Here is a 23,128-nt window from a genome sequence, read left to right as displayed (position 1 = left end):
AAATCTCAAACTCCCAATTTTTTGAGTAAAACTTTGAAAAATTTTTAGTTTTTAAAACTTTTTTTCATATAACGGTACAGACACCCCTTTAAAAACCCAAAAAGAGCAACTTTTTTTCAAAAAAATCACGATCAGCTGTGCTTCCCACTCCATATTCTCATCAACTTTCAAATTCCTCATGGGCAATTTTCATCCCAATCCACAATTTATTCACATTTTTATCACTTTCATTCGTCCCACAGCTTTAAATACAGTTTTTCGCTGATCTAACCCCACACAAGTTTCTTTTTCAAGCAAAAACATCAGTGAGACGAATGAAATTGATACCAACGTACCCCGTAGACTCGTACAGCATGTGGATCTGTCATACACAATTTCAGTCCATCGCCTATTATCAACAAAACAAGTCGATATTTCCATTCTCTTCCGCAGAAAAACAGACAATTTTTATAATTTTGTACAAATTTTCGCGAATTTCTGTCGTTTCTCCGTCTCAACGTTCAAACTGAGGCTCGTACTACACTTTTTTACCGCAGCAACTCCATTCTAAGAACAAATTCGGTTCTTATCGCCTTGGACAAAAACGCATCCCGACAAAAGTCTGCGAGGAAAAATCACAAATTGATGGAATTTGTTGTCAAAACGCGTTAAAAACTGGATTTTACCTCGATTGGTGCGCGATGAAACAAGTGAAAATGCGAAAAAATGAAGGAAAAGTGGAAAATTTAACGTGAATTGGACATCTTTAACTATTTTTCTCCATCGATGTCGTCTCTCTCTCGCCTCTCGTATCAATAAAAAATTGGTAGTGTGGTATCTGCTCGTCTCACACACCGAACCGTGTGTGTTATTATCACCAGCAATATAAATAAAAATAAAAAAAAAAAGAAAATTATTTATAAAAATAAATAAAAGAGCAAGGGAAAAAGGTGAAAAATTTCAAACAAAACGTCTAATACGCAACAATCCAAGTGCGCTAGTGAAGTGAAAAAAATTTTTCATTCAACGATGACAAAAGAAAATTTCGTTTGACCTGTCGTCGTCGCTCTCTCACGAAGAATTTTTTTTGTTCGTCGAATGTTTACATTTTCATAAAATACGAAAAAAAAAAAAAATTATTAAAGAACCCAAAAATAAGTTTCAAGGTGATTGCAGTGAATGTGGTGCAGCATAACGATTTTTATTGTTGTTATTAACATAAAATGGATATCTAAATACAATACAAGCGCAAGTAAGTAATAATTGTCGATCAATTTGTTGAAAGAGATTTTGCAAGGCACGAATATTAAAACAATTGAATTTTATTTGGTAAACAATTGCGTTGATGAAAGAATTTTTTTTTCTGTATTTTTTAATAAAGGCATGAAATTCTTCTGTAGTTTCGCATGATTTATTGCCATTCGCCAAATACTCACTCAAAAAGTGTCGAGGGTGGTTTCGGGCAAAATACGAAAAATTTGTTCTCGTTTCATCGTTCAACTCTTTTTTTTTTGTCCGCGTTTCAATAAAAAAAAAAAATTTTTTTTTGTAGTTGAAGTGAAAATGCAATTCAGTTTTATTCTAGCGGTATTTTAATAAATGTTTTTATGTCGAGAATCGTAACGAGCGTAGTTTAAATGTGGAACATTATAAGTAGCAGTCATTTTATTTAATTTATAAATTCTAAATTAAAGCACGCATTCCATCATTTATAGACGCGAATGAAAAATGATGGAATGATTAAGTGATGTGTGTTCTAAATTGCTGATTGGAATGATTATGAAAGTTTATCATAATTTTATGGTAGGTACGTTTGATTTGAATAATTGTGACAAGAGACGAGGGATGACATAAAAGATAAAAAAAAGAAATGAGGAAATCAATCAAAAGTGGGGCGATTTTGTGGCTTTTTGAAAAATTTTGGAGAGGAAATGAAAGGAAATTTTAAATAAAATATTTTATGTGATATTTTTAAAAAAATTGAGCAATTTTATGATATTTAATGCAGATTTTTTGATGATTTTAGTACTAAAAGAAATATAATTTAAAAAATTTAAAAAATAAAACAAATTTAATTTAAAATTTTATTTTTAATGTTATTTATTTTTATTTTTTTTTTATTAATTAAAATTATTTTGCAATTCAAAATTAGAAAAATTAATAAATTAAAAAATGATTCAAAATAAATTTAAATTAATAGAAAAAAATAAATCATTTATATTTTTAATTAATTTTTATTTTATTTATTTTTTTATTTATTTGTTTTAATTTTTTAGTTTATAATTTTTTATTTAATTTAAATAAAATTTAATTTTAAGTAAATTAAATTTATTTTATTTAATATTTTTGCGATCAAAATAGGTCTTCGGACCGCGGTGATGTATCCTCAAACCTAACCTAAACTAGTTTTTTATTAAAATTATTTTATTTAGAATTTAAATTAAATATTAAGAATGTTAAAAAAAATATTTATTATTTTATTAAAAATTCTTTTAAATTAAAAATATTTATTAATTTATTTAAAATTTAAATTAAAACATTCTTAAATTTTTTGTTAAGGAATTAAAAATTTTTATTAAATTAATTTTTTGTTAAAAAATTATTTAGAATTAAAAATGAAAATCTTTGATAGAAAAAAATATTGTAAATGATTTTTAGCTATTTTTTAACATAAAATATGGAGTCCAAAAAATATTTTGGTTCTAATACAAATTTTTTTTACGAGCAAATCAAAAATCATTGAGGCTAATTACGTTTTATTGAACTTTGCTAAATTATTTCCTGTCATTCACTGAATATAACGGTCAAGGTGACATTAAAAGGCGAGTTTCTCCTCAAGTACCAAAAGCATTGTCTTGAGTAATTTCAATTTTAATAATTTTCTTTAATTATTTTTGCCTAAATTGCTCAAAAAATGAAGGTTGAGCTTTGTAAAAATAATTTATGAAAATTGAAGTAATTTTATGCCAAATTATTTAAATTTTTTAATATTTGTTTTAAAAAATATTTATTTTTTTAATTATTGGATACGTAAAATATTTTTTTTTAATGAAGAAATTTTTATCTATAAATTTCAGACCTTAATTGCTCAATTTTTAAATAAAATGAGAATCAAGAGGCCATTTTTTATGAATTTTTAATCGTTTTCTGACGTTTGATAAAATTTGACTCACTTTTATCCAAAAAAAAATCTTCAACAAAAAGTGCTTCCGAGTCGCAAAAAAAGTGAAAACTCTTCATCATCATTCATTAAATTGACTGAAACCGTCATTCAAAGCCAAAAAAATTATATCAGTGACCTACCTTTTCAATATAATTTATGCACAAACTGTCTCATTACCGCAATCATCGTCAATTTACCCATACAGCTTCAACGAACGACTGAGTGACAGATTCACCTTTATTTACAAACATTATTTCACTTTCCGTGACACACACAGTGACTCGACGAGACAAAAGTTCTTCTTCACCGCGACTTACTTGCTCTGATAAATGTTTAAATCACCGGATAATTAATCCGCATGTAATTGAAAGTGCTCTCTTTCTCTCTCTCGTTGACTGAAAAAAAAGGCAAAACAATGCATCATCATCGTTCCAGTTGAATTAGTTTTGCAGATGAATTCATTCAACTTTGTTCCCATATTAAATGCTATAATTTATGTGCATCCGACGAAAGAGTTTTGTTTTTGTTTGGCGCGTGCCTTTTTACAATTTTTGTACAAAATTTGAACAAATTTAATCGCATGAGTCATCAAAAGTGGTCAAAAATTAAGATTTTTTTTTCGGATAAAAAAAACACGTTTTCCCACAAAAACAGCGAAAAAAGTAACGGACAACAACTTTGTTCTAACTGCACACGAAATTATTTAGATCAAACATTAAGATTAGTGGAACAACATATACAAACATTCGAAACAAAAAAAGAACGTTAAACAAATATACAACAGATCGTTGTTTAATTGATAAAAAGTAACGTTAATATATCCTACTTATTCAATTCAATTCACTTGTGCGTTCGAGTAATAATATACCGCAAGCGGCTGGTGTGCTGCTGTGTTTTGATTGCAGGCCGCAACAGCTGTGCACATGTGTTGCTTGTCGTCTTCTTACGATGAGAACGGATGACCAACCTGATATTTTTTCACACAACGACGCAAGAGAGAAGTTTAGAGTGGTGAATAATAACTGGATTTGATGACGTTATCTTTCGCGTTTTGTACGAAAAATGGAGATAAAAAGTTGTCGTTTGAGGAAAAATGATGATAAAATCGCATTTTAATGTTGAATCACGTGAAAGAACTGAGATCTAAGATTTTTTGTGCCTTTTATAAAAGTGCTAAGAAAGACTCAGAAGTTTATTGAGCCTACAACATAGAAGGTCCTGAAGTGTTTCTAAGACTTCAAAGGACGATTAAAATTAGACAAATTTTTTATGACTTTGACTCTTCATTGTGAATTCTAAGATTGACTTTGTTTTGGAATTTCAATAAATTGAGGAAATGACTTCAGTTAAAGATAATTCAGAAGAGAGCCTTCTCAGCCTATGGTAGCTAATTCAGGCTTCCATGATTAAAGATAATGTTAAAGTTGGTGAGCATATTGATGATCTTTGGATCAGATCAGTTGATTCGGTAAATAAGAGAGACATATAACTGGTATGGGAAGGTTCGTTAAGCCCTGGTTACCCTTCCGCTCATGGAGAAAGATTTACAGTAGTATTAAAGAAACTTTTCAATTAGCTATGGAGAGAGATAGGTTTGATGGTTGGATATGATATGACTTTTCAAAAGTCTTTTAAAGATTGTGCAGTTTGATGAGCTTCGTATAGATGAAGGTAGAGAATTAAAGTAGTTGATTTCTTCATGAAGAATACTTTTGCGACTATGGTTTGTTCTGAACCGTGGAATCGGAATGTATGAACGTCTTCTTCCTTGATGATCTTTGCAAAAGTTAACAAAACGCTAAATAAGACTTTTCGTTTCAGTAGACTTATTGATAATTTTAAGATCTGAAAAACCAAACTGCTTTAAACAAAATATTTAGAACTGTTTATACAATGACTCAATCCTTTCTTTGTCGCATTTATAATATGGCATCCAAAAAATGCTTCCATAGTCGATGATTCACTCTGCTGAAAAAGAAAAGAAAGTACTAATACATAGGCCACAACACTAATTAAAAATATTTTCAATTTCATCCTAACTTTTTTTTTTGATAAATTTTCTCAAATCTAATATTTAGAATCTAAAAATTATAAAAATTTTTGTTTCTTTTGGTCTGATTTTTTTTAAAGATATTAGTTTAAAACTTTTAGATAAAAAAAATTCTATTTAAGCCGTTCCAAATTTTTTTCGATGTTTTTGTCATAAAAGATTTTTTTTCAAAATGGGGAGTAAAAATAAAAAAAAAAAATTTAAATACTTTTTCATACAAAATGACAAAATTTTAACAAATTTTGACCCTTAATGAATATTTAAGTAGTTTTTGTGGTATTTACATTGAGATTTGATAATTTAAAATTGATCTCAGAGTATTTCAAGTTAAAAATTTAAACAAAAAAATTTCATAAAAATAACTGTCAAAAAATTTTGAAAAATAATTTTTTTGAAAATATTTTTAGAGAAGAAAATTCATGTTAAATTTCGTTTTTCAATACAAAAATTCTTAAAAATTGAAAATAGTTTTAAAAATTTTTAAATTCTTTGAAAAAATATGGAATAAGGCTAAAAAATGGTTTTTTTATTTTGCCCCATTGGATTTTCCGCTTTTGAAAAAATTTAAAATTTTTGAAAAATGTTAGCTTTAAATTTTATGAAAAAAAAAAATATTCATCCATTTTAATTTTAAAAATTTATTTAAATCTTATGAAACTTTTATTTCAAAAAAAAAAAACAAAAAAAAAAGAAACTCAATATATGAAATCCTTAAATATAATGTTCAAAAATCCATGAGATCGAAAAAAATTTCAATTTTCGTATTGGCCTAAATTCATAAAATAAAGTAATAAAAATTTACTTACCAGACAGACACGAATCCCTGCAAAATATTCCATCGTTTTTTTTTTCGTTGAAACGCTGTAAACAAAGTAAAATAATGAGATTTAATACTTTTTGTCTTTTTCTTCTCCATTTTCTTCCAATACCTTCACGGTGTGTTAACCTAGTTTTCAATTTCATGTACATACTGCACATATCCAAGCAAAAGTACATACGGTTTACTTTACCTACTTCACGTAATACTTTTGCACGACGACGACGACCAAGACAACGACAATGACTGCGCGATGGACGAACGCACATGCAGGCACATTTATTAGCATCGCACACCTATTTTGTAAATATTTTTATTATTATTACAACGATTCACGGATGATAATATAATAATGTTTTGTTCGAGTACAAAATAAATACGAAAAAAAAAATAAATAGAGAAAGGAGCGAAGAAAGAAATGAAATGGAATGAACACCAATAACTGTTGTTGTAAAGTAAATAACATTCTTCACAACAATTTTTTTTTTGCGCACGTTAAAATAGCTAATCATCGTTCAATACCGGATTTAATGGTGTTATTAATCCAGTTACGAGTGAGTTGGTTTCCTTTTAATATTTATTATTTTTTTTTTTTGCTAAAGAGGTGTTTGAAACATGAGATGCAGTTGAGCTGATTATTGTTTTCTTGTTGGCAGGCAGTGAAGTGGTTGAATTGACAACAACATTGAACTCGTGTGTAGCTTCGGGGCTAACAATAACGCGGTTTCTGGTTAAACATCTGATTCATGCGTCAATGTGAGCAACGTGAAAAAGGTGGTTGCTTACTGCTTATTGAATGTTGAATATTACGGCGAATTGGCGTGACGAGTTTAGATTTTTTTTTACACAATTGGATTAGAAAAAAAAGAGTTATAAGTGAATAATGGGCTTAAAATTTATTAGCTTGCAGATTTTTGCAACCTTGATTGACATAACAACGGAAGTTTTGCATTTTCGCAAAAAATTACGTTTTAAATTTTGACTTCAATTAGGAAGATTGATCGAATTTTTATTTGGTTTAAAATTAAGAAAATAATTAAAATTTAACATTTGATTGCGATTTTTGGCTAATTAGCTTTATTTATTAACTTCGAAATAATTTAATTTTTGCAATTAGGATTTTCTTAATTTTTTTAAAAAAATTATCATGAGTCATCATTTTTTTTATTTTTTAAAGGATGATTAATTCAATATTTTTTTCTAATATTTTTTTTAATAGGTATTTAAAAAAAATTCCAATTTTTGAGCAAAATTTTTGAACTTTGAATTAAAATATTTAAAATGACGAAGATTTTATTTTTTAAAGGTTAAAAAATTATTTTAATAATTAAAATTTCTGTCAGAATTTTCCTCTTTACCGATTTTAAAAGAATTAAATTTGTTTTAAAATTTTATTTTTTATTAAAAATTATTGAAAAAAAATATATAAAAAATTATTTTTTCAAATTAATTACGTTTTAATTAATTTACTAAATTAATTATTTTAAAAAAAATTATTTTTAAAACCTTTTAAAAAAATTTTTAAAAATATTTAAAAATTTTTAAAAAAAAATTTTTGAAAATTTTTAATTTTTTTTTTGCCCCATTGGATTTTTGACTTCTAAAATGGGACATCGGACTTTATTTTTGATTTTCATTTGGAGCGGCCTAAATTAATTATTTAAAAAAATATTTTTTTTAATAATTTTTTTATACAAATAAATATAAAAAGTTCTTGCAAAAAAAAAATAAAAAAAATTTAAATAATTTTTTCAATTAAAGAAAGAAATTTATTATTAAACCCGTTAAAATTATAATTTTTTATATAAATAAATATTCTTATCGAAACCCAAGCAAACGGTGAAAATAACTCTTCATCAACTATAAAACTTTTCTAATTACTTCTTTCCATTAACGCAAAAAAAAATCTAAAAATTACATCTAGCCAAACCTGCTTGTCCCCTTTTTACACACGAACCAGTTTTCGGTATAAATAAAAATACAATTTTCCTCTTTAACAGCTTTTCTGTAACTGACCACACCTATCTTGCAAGTAGATTCGCGTTTTTCCTCGCACACTTCGTTAAACAAAATTACAAAGCAGTTTTGCTCTTTTTTTATATTTTATTTTATGTAATCATAAAGTAATCTTCATATCTACCTACTTAAAACAATAATAATTATTATTAGCACACAACTGGTAGTGCACTCGCGCTCATGCCCAATGAATGCTAATAAAGGCGAGTTGAATGGTAAATCAATGCGATGCGAAGGAACATCAGTCATTTATACACCTCGCGGAATTGAAAGACGTAATAAGGCGGTTAGAATATTTTAAAGATTTTTTTTCTCATTTTTTTTGAAAATTTTTTTCAGATAAAATAATTTAAACAATTTTTTATTTTTTAATAAAAATTTTTTTTTCAAAAAATTTAAATTTTGAGATTTGCTAATTTTAAATATTTAAAAAATTAAAAAATAAAAAATATTTAAAAAAAAACTTAAATAATTATGAAAATGTCCTTAAGTTATTTGAAATATTTTGAAAAAATTTTAAAGTCAAAAATTGCTGATTTTTTACAAATAAGAAAAAATCAAATTAAGTCGAATAAAGTAAAATATAAAAAAATATTTGAAATAAAAAAAATTAAACTTTCTTAAAAATAGAAAAATAGTCAGAAATTAATTCTTAATCTCAAATTATCAAAACAAGCCTTATAAAAATAAAAATATCAAAATTTCCGGAAAATACCTGTGAAAGAATTTTTTTTTATTTTTACAATTTTTTATTGATTTTTTTTCCTTTTTTTTTGCAAGAAAATATTTTTTTTTTAATTTTTATGTTATTTTTTATTTTTTAAAAAAAAAAAAAAAAAAAATTCGAATTTCGTTTCAAAAACGAAAAAAAAATAAAATAAAAAAAAATCTTCTCATTTTCAAACTTTGTAAAAAAATTTAAATTTGGTTGAATATCTAACACAAATTGATTTAAAAAAAAAAATTATTTTATTTCAAATTTAGGCCATTATTAAAAATAAAAAAAAAATTATTTATTATTTTTAATTAAAAAAAAAATTTTTTCATTTATTTTCCAAATTTTCCCAAACGGGGCAAAGAACAAAAATTTTAACATAAACTTGAACCAACCTAAGTCGTAATAAAAAAGTCGTTGTGCTGACAGAATGCGAGAGCGAAGTATTTATGTGGGTAACTACTTGATGGAATATTAAGAAGAGCGTATTGTCAATAATAATTATATCGTGCTTGGACAGGTTGTCGTTGTTCTACGCACTGTTTATTTACAACAAACAGCAAGTAACACAAAGACAACGGTTATGGTGTTAAAACGAGTTTTTTGCTGGTTTATTTTTCATTCTGATGGCACTGACGAAGGGTATTGAGTTACGAATATGTGTTTTATTATTTGTTTTATAACTTTTTGTTACACTTTTATGTCTTTCGATTGTGCATTCGTTCTGATTCTGCTTTTGTTTTCTTTGGAAATAAATGAAAATTCGCACTTTATGCGTTCAAAATACTTTTATTTCAATAAATAATCAAATTTTTTGGGTTTCAGTCCTTTGTTGAGTAATAAAAAATACTGAAAATCAATCAATTTTCCTCTAAAATCAGAATTTTCCTTAAATTTTTTGACTTCAAGCTCTTCTTTTGGATCAACAACGATCAAATCACAGTCCCCAAGGTCATCCAAATCGCTGGTAATCGTTCCAGATCGCGATAAAAACATTAATTTAGCAATTTTATAATCCACAGACTTGAAAATTTGACTGTCAAAGTACCCAAGTTGCCCGCGAAAGCAATTAAAAATGTCTTTTTGACCAGTTAACGTCTGTTCGAGTTCATTCATCTCACTTACGAGTAACGGAAATGCATCTTTCATGTTGTCAAGTTGTTCCCGGAGCTCATTTTCAGTCAATTCCTTGGTATAAGAGTCATCGAACTCGTCATGAGTGTATCTCAAAGCCACTTCAAAGTCGGGTTTCATGCAAATTGTGTCTCTTTTTTTGATGTCAGGCAATTTTTCCGCATTTGAAGCTGTTTTTGGGAAAGATTTTAAGAACCAAGGCACCGTTACGATGGTTTGTGATCGATTTTTAATGATTTCTTGCACCATTGGAGTTTTTGTATCAGCAACACAGAACGTTGTGCGACGTCCTGGATGAGCAACAACTGTTCCTCCGTGGATTCTAACGAGATTTTCCAACTCCTGCTTCGGCGGAAAATCTTTACCTGAACTTAAAATCGCAATTTCATGATTTTTCGCGATTTCATCGACAATTTCTACCTTTCCGACACTCGTGTAAGGATTGCAAATCTCCAATTTTGACGAAATTTTTGGTTTTTTGGGCGATCTTTTGTGAGTTCCAATCAAATCTGCTTCCGTGGCATGTCTTTTTGGTAATTTAACGACTTTATCTCCGGTTCCACAGAGATTTTTGAACTCCCGAAGGTCACAACAGTCCGTTGGAGGCTTGTCCGTTCGAACATTCATCACTCGAGGGAAGCGGAGGATGAATCCCGTACTAACAGATGACGATTTTTGAAGTTCTGAGGCTTTTACTTCCAAAATGACCGATTCTGAGGGCTCAAAATAAACATTTGGCTTGTAACTTCCGAAATCCAGACCCACGGGAGGTGAAGAAATGTCAAAAATTTTCGGTTTAAGGACATTTTCCACACTTTTTGCCATGTCGCCCGATAAATTATTCACAATTGGAGTCACGGTGATGAATTTTACGGGATTTTTGGTGTCATCTTTGATTGCCACAAGATATTTTTGTATCACAGAAGTCCCTCGTTTGAAAATTCCGCCAATTATGACGAGATCCAAGTCCGTTACGAGGTCCCCCAAGTAGTCTGGCTTGACTTTGAACCATCCATCGCCGCGTTTTCCAGGAGAATAAATCGAATCAAGTTGTTTCAAGACAATTCCTTCTTCACATTCGTCGATTGCGGTGTTTAAAACTTCCAAAACTTGAATTGCGGAGCGGACTTTTTGTCTTTTTACGGTCTGAAGTACTCCCGGCGAGTGAGGAATTAATGAATTTATGATGGAAATCCTCTCGTCGTACGTTTTTTCCATCAAATTCGTGCCATTCAAGTGTAAAATGTCATAAACCACGAAGCAGGATTGATATTTTGAGTGATTTTTCATCGTACGAGCCGTAACATTCTCTCCTTTCACCACAAATCGCGTCTCGTGCTTGTCCCAAACCATCATTTCACCGTCGAGGATCACATTTTCGACGGGAATTTTAAAAATTTGATGAATCATGGGAGAAAAACAGCCAGAAACGGAATTTTTTCCGAATTGATCGGAACAATCGTTGCCGTGACGCGTGAAATATCGATATTCCGTGCCTTTTTTGTGGATTTGAATTCGTTCGCCATCCATTTTTGTCTCCGCGTACATTTCTTTTTGCCTTTCGAACATTTCTTTTATCTGTTTTTCGCTCATTCGGTCACACAATTGCGGTCTTAGAGGCACAAAAGGCTCAATTTCGCAATTTTCATCGCCTTCGACGATCTCACAAATTCTTTTTAGTGAAAAAATTCGATTGATGAGTTCAGCTGCTTTTGCATTAAATACTGATAAAATTGCATTTTCACTAAAATCGAGTCGTAAATTCTTCAAAATGATCCGTGTGAGCCATTTATGCTCGAGAGCCGTCAATTTTTGAAAAATTTTGGAAAATTCATGTTTTCCAATGTTCACATCGCCTTCAGATAATTTGTCTAAAAAATTATTTATGTCGAAAATTGTGCAATTTCCGGTGTTGCTGCAACGATCTTTCATCACTTCGTAAACAACATCCCCGAAATCCTGATTTGCGTTGCTCAAAGTGCCCGATTTCAATAAAGAGCCGTCTTTGCTTTTTTCGTTAATGGCGAGGACATTGATGTACATTCGTCCTAATGCGACGTCTTTCATGTTGTAAGTGCGCGTTTTGTCCAAAAGAGGCAACAGGAGACGGAGGATCGGGTAGAAACTTGTGTCCTAAGAGAAAAATTGAATTTTTTTAAGGAAAAATTTAAATTGTGATGAAATTCAATTTTTACCGATGACTGTTCGCCGTGTTTTTGTAAAAATTCAGTTTTGGCATCTTCGAAGGCGTTGATGTAAGTTCTTAAGAGTCGTTTCTTTTCCTCAGCTTTGCCAATTTTGGATTTGACAGAAAATATTGCTTCTAATGCCTTTACAAAGGGCAAAAATGGCAAATTTTTGTCGATGCTTGTTTTGTTTTGATTCGACATTCTGGCGAATTATTGCACGATGATTCAAAAAAAAAATTCAGACTGGGACACATCAATGGCATTCGTCTCATTATTGCATAGTTGTGCCATGGCACACATTTTATTAGGGATCAACATAAAATATATTGTTGAACATTTTATTTATTTAATAAAAATAAATATTTAATATTTTTATATTTTTTTTTTAATTTTAAAAAATTAAAAACAAAAAATTTTTTTTTTTTTTTAAATTTTGACGGTTATTTTTATAATATAATTTTTTTTAAATTTTAAAAAAATAATTTAAAGTAAAATTACTAACTAATTTAAATAAATTTTTTAAAAAATTTAACAAAATATTTAATAATTAAAACTTTCCATTTAATTTTAAAGTTTTTTAAATTTTTTTTAAAAATTAAATATTTTTTTATATTTTAAAATATTGATTAATATTTTGAAATCTTTGTTAGATTTTTCAAAGAGTATCATTATCAAAAACAAAAATATAAAAAAAGGCTTGTGATTTTTTGTTTTTACTTAAACTTTCATTTTTTTTATAATTTTTTAACAATTTTTTTAATAATTTTTTTAATTTTTTTTTATATTTTTTTTTGCAGAGTTTTTATAACTTTCAATGTTTTTTGAGCCTTTTTAATATTATTTGTTAAAAATTTAACAAATTTAACAAATAAATAAATAATTTTAATTATTTTAAAAATTCAAAAATTCCGATTTTAAAAAGTTTTAATGGGGCAAAATAAAAAAAAATCAAAAATTTAACCAAAAATATTTTTTGGTGTATTTTTAATTTTACAAGATTTCATCAAAAAATTAATTGTTTTTCAAATAATTTTTTTGGAAATCATTTTTATTTTTTTTCAAAAATTTTTAAAAATATTAAATTTTTTTTCAATTTTTTTTAAGTTTTTTTGAATTTTTTTTCTATTAATTTTTTATTAAAAATTTTATTTGAAAATCAATTATTTAATTATTTAAAAAAAATTAAAAAATTATTTAACTCAAAAATTGATTGAAATTTTGTTATTTAAAAAATAAATTTTTTTTTTAATTTTATTTTAATTTTATTTATTTTTGAAATTAATAAAAAAATTTTAAAAATAAAATAATTAAATAATAGTTAAAATTAATAAATTTAAAAAATCAAAAATGAATTTTATTTTAAAATTTAAAATGAATTAGGTAATAATTTAGTATTTTATTTATTGATTAACGAAAAATTAATAAAATATAAAAAATCTAATCTTTTAATATAAAAATTTCACTTTTTTTCTTTAAAACTTTTAAAATATGTACATGAAAAAAAAATTATAAAATCGAAATTATAATTTTTTTTTGATCAATTATTATGACACTTGATATCAATTTCCAATCAATCGAATAAATCAACCTAATAATAATGAAATTATGTAAAACAATAAGCTCGATTTCATTTCAAACACTCCTACTTTCATCTAGAAAAAATTAAAAAAAAACAGCAGCGAACGTAATCAATTTATCGAGATCATTTATCGCTAAAATTGCCTCTGTAACAACCAAACAAACGATCTTTCACAATAATAATTGATCTTTGATTGATTGAACAAATACAACAACAACTCCATCTAAATCTGTGTTAAAATTCATGCATGATTAGATAATTTTTTTTTTCAAAAAATTTACATGAACTTTACTTTAAATTGATTTATCGCCACACGTTGGTCCAAAAACGCAAGCAAATGAGCTCGTTGGGGAATTTTTCGTTGCTTGAATAATTCATGACGCCCTTGACAATGCTCTCGTCTAAATTATCCGCTTTTGTAACAATAACGCGTCGCATTTCTCGTAAAAAAATATTTCTCGCGGTGTTGACACGAAAAAAAAATTACTAATGATCACTATTTGTTGTCTACTTCCAGGAAATGGAAATAAAATCAGTCCGCAGTTCATCAACGCACTGACTTGACTCATCGTCGCACCGAGTGACATCTCTCTCATCATCGCATCGAAAGACACACGAATTTGCAGTTTTTTACGGTTTTACGGTAGAATTTCACGCTCTCTCAGGCAAAATATTAAATTTTTATAGACAAACATGATTAAATCAATTGGCGTGGAATCGATGGGTGGCAATGCTCTTACGGCGTCCGCTGCATCAGATATCGACGCTGATTTGTTGTCGGCAAGCATGAATAACGCAACTGGCAATATTATGAGTGCGTCGCTCATGTCATCCGCTTCGTTTACGTCGTCCGCCAGTCAAGGGATGATGGATGCGAATAAACAGATGATCAGCAGTACGGGAGGATTGAGCATCACGCATGGAGTGACTTCGGTAATTATTTTAAAAATTAACTTTTTTTTGGGTCGTTTTTAAATTTATTTTAATTATTTTTTGTCAAAAATAAAAAAAAATAATGAAAAAAATTAAAAAAAAAAAATATTTAAAAAAAATAAAAGAAAAAAATAATTTTTTGGTCGGTCAAAAATAAATAAATTAATTAATTAAATAAATTTAAAATTAAATTGAAATTATTTCAAACAAAATTAATTAATAATTAAAACTTAAATTGGTTTATTTAATTTTTAAAATTAAAATTAATTATTTTTATTTTTTATTTTTGAAAAAATATATAATTCTTTAATAAGTATTTTGAATTCAAATCTAATTTCATTTAATAATATTTAATTTTTTTAAATTTTTTTTTTTTTGAAGATTTTTTTTTTTTTAATCGAATTTGATGTCAAAATGAAATTAAATTGAATTAAAATTTGAAAATTAATTAAAATTTAAATTAAAATTAAAAAATAAATTAAATAATTTTTTTTAAAGAGTTTAAAATTTTCCTATCTTTCGATATTTGATAAAAAAATTTTTGAGTCACGTGAAGAAATTTTTTATTTTTTTCTTAAATTTTTAAAATTTTATTTAAGTTTTGACTTAAAAACTTAAATAAATTTAAGTAAAAATTATTTTAATTTTTTAACGTTCAAAAACGTCAAAAAAGTAGTAAAAAAATTATTTTTTTTTTATTTTTTTTTTGAAAAAATTAAATGAAAAATTAAATTTAATTAATTCATTCAAAAAAAAAAAAATAATAATAATAATAAAAAAAATAAAATAAATAAATAAATAAAAATTTTTAAATAAAAATAAAATATTCAATATTAAAAAAAAGATTAAAATAAATTAAAAGCGACCTTAAAAACACATAATTTTTCCATTTTTCTGATTTCTTTACTAAATATTTTTTTTACCTTTTTAGGGATCTCCTGCTCGCTTCCCCAAACTCGAAGAATGCGCTCATTTCCACTACGAGCGTGTCCAATTGGGTCGCATCCACATCCGTCTCGTTGACGAGTCAAAGAAAAACGATTGCAACACTTCCCTCATAACCGACGTCGCATCTTCAGTCACCGCTCGAACCAATGCCGGCGAAAATTTCATCATGAAAGTATCTGCAGGTCGTTCAGATCCCTTCCTCATTCGTCGTTCCTTGGAAAATCTCCGCTCCTTGGACAGCATTTTGCATCGTTGCGTCTACGATCGTCGCATCAGCGAACTAAAAGACTTGACGGAGCTCGAAGTGCGCGACGACGAACAACTCGAAGACGCCGTTTCCGAATATCTCGCGAGATTTTCGATGATCGCCTCGGACAGCATCACCTGCGGCAGCATTTTAACGTGGCTCCAACTCGATAACAAGGGACGACGTCTTCCCGTTGCCGATCGCGACACAATGTTGACTATAAATACGCCGGCAGTTGGCGCCGCATACGGCGTTCGAAAGTACATCGCCCAAGCATGCGACGAAATTAGCATCGATGTTGGCGACATGATTTCCGTCATTGACATGCCATCGCCGGCGGAAAGTGTTTGGTGGCGCGGCAAAAAATCCCTCGCCCAAAAGAACCAATACGAGGTCGGATTCTTTCCGCAAAGCTGCGTTGCGACAATTGGCGAAAAAGTCCCGCGAAATATGCCGCTGCCTGCCCCGCTGGTTGGTTCGCTCGCCTTATCGCCCACAAAACCGGTTCTGCGAAAGCATGGAAAGCTGATTTCTTTCTTCCGCAGCTTCATTTTGGCTCGCCCGAGTCGTCGACGTCTCAAACAAAGCGGAATCTACAAAGAACGCGTCTTTTCCTGCGACTTGAGCGAACATCTGATGAACAGTCAGCAAGAAATTCCGGAAGTTTTGCGTCATTGCGCCGAGTTTATCGAGAATTTCGGCATTGTTGATGGGATTTATCGTCTTTCTGGCATCACATCGAACATCCAAAAGCTCCGGAGGGCCTTCGATGAGGAACGCGTGCCTGATTTGACGACTCCTGAGTTCCGACATGACATTCACGCCGTCAGTTCGTTGCTGAAAATGTACTTTCGGGAGCTGCCGAACCCCTTGTGCACGTATCAGCTGTACGATCACTTCGTGGAAGCGATTCAAGCGAAGGTCGAATGTCCGGAGGAGAAAGTTAGACTTATCAAGAAGGTCGTACAGAAGCTTCCGCCGCCTCATTATCGAACTTTGAAGTATTTGGCGATGCATTTATTCAAAATTTCGCGCTATGGCGAGAGCACGGGCATGACAGAACGGAATATTGCGATCGTTTGGGCTCCGAATCTCTTGCGTTCGCCCGCTTTGGAGGCTGGAGGTGTTGCAGCACTCAAAGGAGTTGGCGTTCAAGCAGTTGTCACGGAATATTTGATCAGCAAGTGTGAAGATATCTTCGACGATAGTTACATCCCGGTCGATACTTCGTCGATTTTTGATGATTCCCAGCCGCCATCCTTGAATAGTGTCCAAAGTGCCATCGAAATACGCGATCATGATCTCTTTCTCCCCATGGAACGCCCAAAATCCCTCAACGTTGGCGGTCCGAAGCTCATCACACTCGAAGAGGCGCAAATTAAGCAAAATCGCGTATCGCTGGAATCGAAAGCGCTGCCTCTGAATCCAACGGGGCTCCCAACTGGCGTCACGTCGTACATCGAAGTTGGCGGCGGCCCAGCAAGCCTTCCCGACAAATATCACACCGTTTTGCCGCTGCCGAAGAACAAACGGAAAAGCGGCAATTCGATAATGGCGCTTTTTTGTCGTCCCAGCAAGTCGACGAGTACGCATAATATGCAGACGTCGCAAAATGCGCTCGCAACGACGCCCGAAAATCCGACGGAGATGAAGCAAAAACCCTCGAGACCGATTACGTTGAAGAAGTCGGCGACAGTTTCGTCGCCTACGGTGGCAATAAGTGCGCCAGTTGACATGGTGACGTCGGCGGAAGACATGTTGGATCCGAAAACGGCGGAATTGTTGTTGTCCAAACGATCGAATTCGATTGATAGTTTACGTACTGCGGGTCATAGTCGGTCCGTGTCGCATGATTCGTACTTTGATTTGTTGCAATCGCCGTTGAGGGGATTTATTACGATGTGTCCGTCAAGTGAGGCTTCCGAGTTGGGCATGAATTTCGACAGAGAAGAAGCAGATATGAGGATTTTCTCGGAAAGTGAGAGTTTGGTTAGTAGTCCTCGTGTCGCAAAGGAGGTGAGTTTGGATAGTTTTTCGTAAAAATAAATGTATTTTTTTTAGTTTAAAAATTTTTGATATTTTTTTCATATTTTTGTTAAAAAAAATCATTCAATTTATTAAAAAAAAATGAAACTCAATAGTTTTGTCCAAAATTTTTTAAATAAAAATAAGGGGGGGAAAAAAATAAAAAATTTTGAAATATGTTTGTTGTTTTGAGTTTTTTACATTTATATTTGTGTATTAAAAATTGATTTAAAAAATTTTTAATTAAAATTGAAAAAAATGAATTTTAAAAAAATAACTGTAAAAATTTTTTTGAAAACAAAAATTCAATTTGTAATTTTTATAATTTTGAATTATTTCTATTAAAGAAAATTTTGAAAAATTGCAATACGAAAATTTTTAAAACAAAAATTACTTTGAAAAAAAAAATTTTCTTACAAGATTTATGAAAAATTATAAAAATACACCAAAAGTCGGTAATTTTTGATGAAATTATTAACTTTTTTTTTATTTTGCCCCATTGGATTTTCGAATTTAAAATGGGGCATCGGACAAAACTATTGAGTTTCATTTGGAGCGTTTGTTGAATTTTGTTGAAAAAAAAAATATAATTTTAAACATTAAAATTTAATAAAAAAAAAAAACATTTAAAATAAATTTAGTATGTAATTTAAAAATAAATAAACTAATAATATTATTTGTTAAATGATGTGATTTATTAAAAATTTATTTTAATTTTCCTTTATTTACATTCATTTTTTTTTTTTTAATTTTGACTAAAAATATGTATAATAGATGAAAAAATTAATTTTAAAAATCAAATGACACATAAAAAATTTTTTAAGGAAAATATTAAATTTAAAATGATTTTTTTTTATATTTGAATCAAATCTTAAATTAATCTTAATTAAAAAAAAATATTATTTTTTTTTGAAAAAAATATTTATTTTTAAAAAATGTTTTTTTTTATTTAAATAATTTTGTAAAAATCTTTAATTTATTTATTTATTTTTAATTTTCAATTTATTAAGACAAAGAACTTTTTTAATTTTTTTTAATTGTAAAAGTTTTGACTAAAAAAAATTAAATTATGTAAAAAAAAAATTAATAAATCTATATTTTATGAGAGCAAAAAAAATAATAAAAATATTAATTCAATTTTAATATTATCAAATTTCGTATATTTTTTTAAAGCTTTATTAAAAAAATTTTAAATAATAAAAAAATAATTTTTAAATTTAAATGTTTTATTTAGCAATTTTTTTAATTTAATTTTTAAATAAAATTTGGATAATTTTTTTTAAATCCAATATTTTTGATAAAATCTGTTTTTATTTTTTTAAATGAAATTTCTAGCAAATTTAAAAAAAATCACTTTGTTGAATTTGAACTTATTTTCTTACAAAATTTCATAATATTTTAAATTTTTAAATCACAAAATTAATTAAAAATAATATTTTTCAGAACGCTCGTCGTACCACAAAAATCCGCATTGACGATCACGGACAAGGAAATGTGAATCCCTCGCCGAAGAAACAGCCACGATTGAACATTCCCAACTCGAGTTCGTTCAATGGATCACATCACTTGCCCGTATCGACGCCCGAAACACCCGAAGACGAGTCATATTCGAACAAAAAATACAAATTCGAAGATCAACTGAATCAACTGCAATTCATCGACAGCAGCACTCCCGAACACACGGTTCCGACGGGCGTTCAAAACGGTCACGAAATATTCACGAGTGTTCAAGTGCACCCCGAGCCCTTCGAAAGACGCGAAAAGTCCGAAACTGTGAAGGAAAGTGGTTCCTTCGAACGCTACAGTTATCCGTATTACGCCGCAGGACAGAAAGAAATGACAAATTCGACAACGTCTTCGCACAACGATCGCTACAGCTTACCACCGACAACGAAAATGACGGTTGATGATGAGCAAGACACGAATATTTCGTAAGAAAAAAAAATTTTTTTTTCATAAATTTTGATTTTTTTTAATAAAAAAATTATTTTTTTAGATCACGTTCCAATGAAAAATCCACATTGCGACACAGTTACTTGGAAGCCACGAACAGCACGAACGACATTTTGCGCCAAACGGAGCCTGAAAACGTGCAAAGATCAAAGTTGAGCATCAATACGCCCCAATCCGAGCAACATAGTCCCGGATATTCGCTGCTCGTGACGTCAACCGGAAGCAGTGACAACAGTTCGTTGATCGAAACGTTGCGAAAACCCGAAAAAAATCGCCCTTCAACGCTGGATTTCGCCCGAAACGGCTTGAATCACAAGATGGAGGGACAAATGTCGACGACAACTAGTCAATCGTTGACCCCGAGTGACATCGCGTACTCTCAAATGTCGCATCAGCAACCGGAAGTGACCCCAAAAACGGATGACGAGAACTTTGAAGCGTTACAGGGCGTCTCGGACTTGGGCGGATTGGAACATGCCTTCAATACTTACGAATATGTGCGTCCCGGCGACGAAGGAGTCGCCATTTCGCCGATAAATTCGGAGCCCACAACTCCCGTACGAGCGACAATCAGCATCACGTACAACCTAAAGTCACCTGTGAAGGAAAATTCGAAACCGGAAGTCGTTGGAAACGACTACGAGGAGGTTGCGGTGCACGGAAATGCCGAAAAAGAGGGTTTACTTGAGACGAATTTCGATAATAACGCTGTTTACGAGCAAGTTTGCTTCTTAAAATCCGCCGTGAATGAGCTAAATGACATGATTGACGAAAAATCCGCCGGAAATGGGGGCGAAGCCATGGAAACGGAACAGGAAGTGCCCGATTTTGCGATGCAAGATGCGCCGCATGACAGTTTGGAGACAGATGAGAACATCAAATCGATGTACGAGAACGTCACACAACCAAAACCGCCCGCTTTTTACGAGAATTTGGACTACAAGTCGGCGGAAAAAGAGAAAAACGGGACTTTGCGCGAGTCGGGATACAAAGAGATCGAGTTTGAGTATGAAGTGCCTACAAAAATCGAGATAAGAACGCAAAATGTCGACGTCGACGCGTGCAATAACACACCAACGAACCACAAAAAGTCAGTTCGGCAGTTGGCAAATAAATTCGAAACTAGTCCCATTGATGTTCAGCCTCCTTTTGACTTTTCCTCGCAAAAAGGAAAAAATAATCTGCCGTCTCCGACGACGCCAAATCGCATCAAACCCCCGACAATCGCGAAAGATTTGTCGCCGAACATCACCCGAAGCCTCGATGAGAATGCTTTTGTGCGGGAATTCGGTAGCGGAAGAAAATCCGCGATTTTAGCGCCGGTCGAGATGAAAGGCGTCCTCGTCGAAAACAATAATTCGTCGAGTCGACGCAAATCTGGCGACAACATGAAGCCCAAAATGCTGAATCAACCGAAAAAATTGCCGGGACTCAAGCAAAATGACGCCGAAATTTGCAAACAACAATCAAAACGTGACTCGATGCCGCCTCCGGTGCCGCCAAAAATCACGCCCACATCGGAAAATCGCATTTCCCTCATCCAAGCGAATTTTGCGACTCAATCTTCGGACGATGAGCGCACTTCTAGCCTCAAAATGCTCGGCAGTTGCAAGCTAGATCGCGATCGCATCGAACGCATCAAGGAAGAGCGACGAAATCAGTTGCAGGAAAAATTCAGGTCGGAATCGTTTCGCACGGAAAAAGAAGAAACGCAAAAAGCCAAGTCAAAGTCGCGATCGGATATTCGGGAAAGTGTCACGGAGAAGCCAATTACGTCGAGTTTGCGTGTAAAATCGAAATCACGAGCGGAATTGCCGGTCACGACACCGACACGAATCTCCATTGATGGGCAAGAAGTGCAATTGAGACCGCCGTCGAGTGCAGCAGCGGCAGCGACACGACAACAACAAATTAACTCACTGAAGCTAGACGATACCAAAGACTACAAGCGAAACAGTTCGAACAAAACAACCACATGTGATACGAATAAACGGGATTCCGTTGGATCGTTGGGACGCAAAAGTATTGGGCCCGCCGATGAAATGGCAGCGAAACAGGAGAAGTTTATCACGAGTGCCAAGTGAGTTTTTTTTTTGTTTTTATATTTTTTTTAAATTTTGTCTTCTTTAAATTAAATTAAATAGTTTTGTTCAAAGTTTATGAAAAAAATTGAAGAATTTAAAAAAAATATATATAAAAATTTTGATAAAAAATTAATTTTTATTAATTTGAATAATTAATTTGTTATTAAAATTTTATGAATTAATTAAAATTTATTAGTTAATTATTTTTTCCAAAATTCATATAATAATTTTCGAAATTTAAATAATTAATTTTAAATATTTTTTTTTAAATATTAAATTTTTATTTTAAAAAATAAATTAATTTTTTTTAAATTTTCTTCCAAAAATTTTATTCTAAATTTATTTAATTTTAACGATTTTTTTTTAAAAAGTTAAAAAAAAAAAATTATTTTTAAAAATAAAAAAAAATATATTTAAATATATAAGAAATTTTTATATAAGAGTACTTCAATTAATTAATTATTTTAATTTAATTATTAAAAAATAATATATTTTTTTTATATTTTTAACAATTTTTATTTAAAAAAGCTTTAAAAAAATATTTATTTTCATAAATTTTCTTTGGAAACTTAAATAAGGATTTTTTCCATAATTTAAAAATCTTTTTTTGTTTTTTTTTTTTATTTTTTTGAGCAATAACAATAAAAATTTAGTTTAATTTTAATCAATATAATTACTATATTTGATTTAAAGCGCCATAATTTTTTTTTAGAAAAAATAAATAAATTTAAATTAAATAAAATTTTTTAATTAAAATGTTAAAATTTAATAAAAATAATTAATTTTAAATATTTATTTCCAGTTCAACGGACCGAATGTCAATAAAAGACGTCGCTGCGATGTTTGAGTCGAAATCCCACACAAACTACTAACATATTTATAACGAAAAATAAATAATAAATCAACAATAAACTACTAACAGGACAAGTAATTTTTACACTTTTTTAATATATTTATTACAATTCTTACTAAAAAAAAATCAACAAAAAGGCTAAAAAGTTCCGAAAAAAACTTTTTTACATCAAAAATCAAAAACAAATCTAACTCAGTAACAATAAAGTTTACAAACGAAAAATGTAGATTTGCATTCATAACGTAGCCAAAAATCTTAAAGATCTTTCGTAGACCGTAGTTAATTTTTCATTATTCTTAAATTTTCTCACAAAAAAATAAAAAAGACGAAACTTGAAAATCTCATAAAAAAAACTTAGATTTACTAATAAAAAAAAGCTTTTACTGAAATGCTGCCAACTAAAAATTATATATGAAGAAAAATTGTGAAATTAAATAAAATAA

General features: G+C 29.8%; 2 protein-coding genes across 2 annotated transcripts; one reads left to right on the top strand and one right to left on the bottom strand.

Annotated features, from left to right (window-relative positions):
- Positions 1-401: 401 nt before the first annotated feature.
- LOC134829255 (GTPase-activating protein CdGAPr) lies at positions 402-22,802 on the top strand. Its single transcript, XM_063842260.1, has 6 exons — positions 402-1,231; positions 14,160-14,575; positions 15,507-17,786; positions 19,239-19,726; positions 19,792-21,828; positions 22,635-22,802. Exons 2-6 carry the CDS (start codon positions 14,336-14,338, stop codon positions 22,702-22,704), a joined length of 5,115 nt encoding a protein of 1,704 aa, XP_063698330.1. The 5' UTR covers positions 402-1,231; positions 14,160-14,335; the 3' UTR covers positions 22,705-22,802.
- Positions 9,137-12,345, bottom strand: LOC134830718 (DNA ligase 4). Its single transcript, XM_063844281.1, has 2 exons — positions 12,070-12,345; positions 9,137-12,007 (listed from the first exon to the last, which is right to left on the bottom strand). Exons 1-2 carry the CDS (start codon positions 12,262-12,264, stop codon positions 9,530-9,532), a joined length of 2,673 nt encoding a protein of 890 aa, XP_063700351.1. The 5' UTR covers positions 12,265-12,345; the 3' UTR covers positions 9,137-9,529.
- Positions 22,803-23,128: the final 326 nt, after the last annotated feature.

The sequence above is a fragment of the Culicoides brevitarsis genome, chromosome 2 (assembly GCF_036172545.1).
Source record: "Culicoides brevitarsis isolate CSIRO-B50_1 chromosome 2, AGI_CSIRO_Cbre_v1, whole genome shotgun sequence".
Lineage (NCBI taxonomy): Eukaryota > Metazoa > Arthropoda > Insecta > Diptera > Ceratopogonidae > Culicoides > Culicoides brevitarsis.
Note: the sequence above shows the minus strand (reverse complement) of the source record. Positions and strands in the feature narration are given on the sequence as shown.

Excerpts from the sequence above, each read along its gene's own strand:
- LOC134830718 (XM_063844281.1), bottom strand. The coding sequence starts at position 12,264 with ATGTCGAATCAAAACAAAACAAGCATCGACAAAAATTTGCCATTTTTG. Across the intron at positions 12,008-12,069 it reads AACACGGCGAACAGTCATCG|GACACAAGTTTCTACCCGAT; the intron begins GTAAAAATTGAA and ends TTTTTCTCTTAG.
- LOC134829255 (XM_063842260.1), top strand. The coding sequence starts at position 14,336 with ATGATTAAATCAATTGGCGTGGAATCGATGGGTGGCAATGCTCTTACG. Across the intron at positions 19,727-19,791 it reads GAGCAAGACACGAATATTTC|ATCACGTTCCAATGAAAAAT; the intron begins GTAAGAAAAAAA and ends TTATTTTTTTAG. Across the intron at positions 21,829-22,634 it reads AAGTTTATCACGAGTGCCAA|TTCAACGGACCGAATGTCAA; the intron begins GTGAGTTTTTTT and ends ATTTATTTCCAG.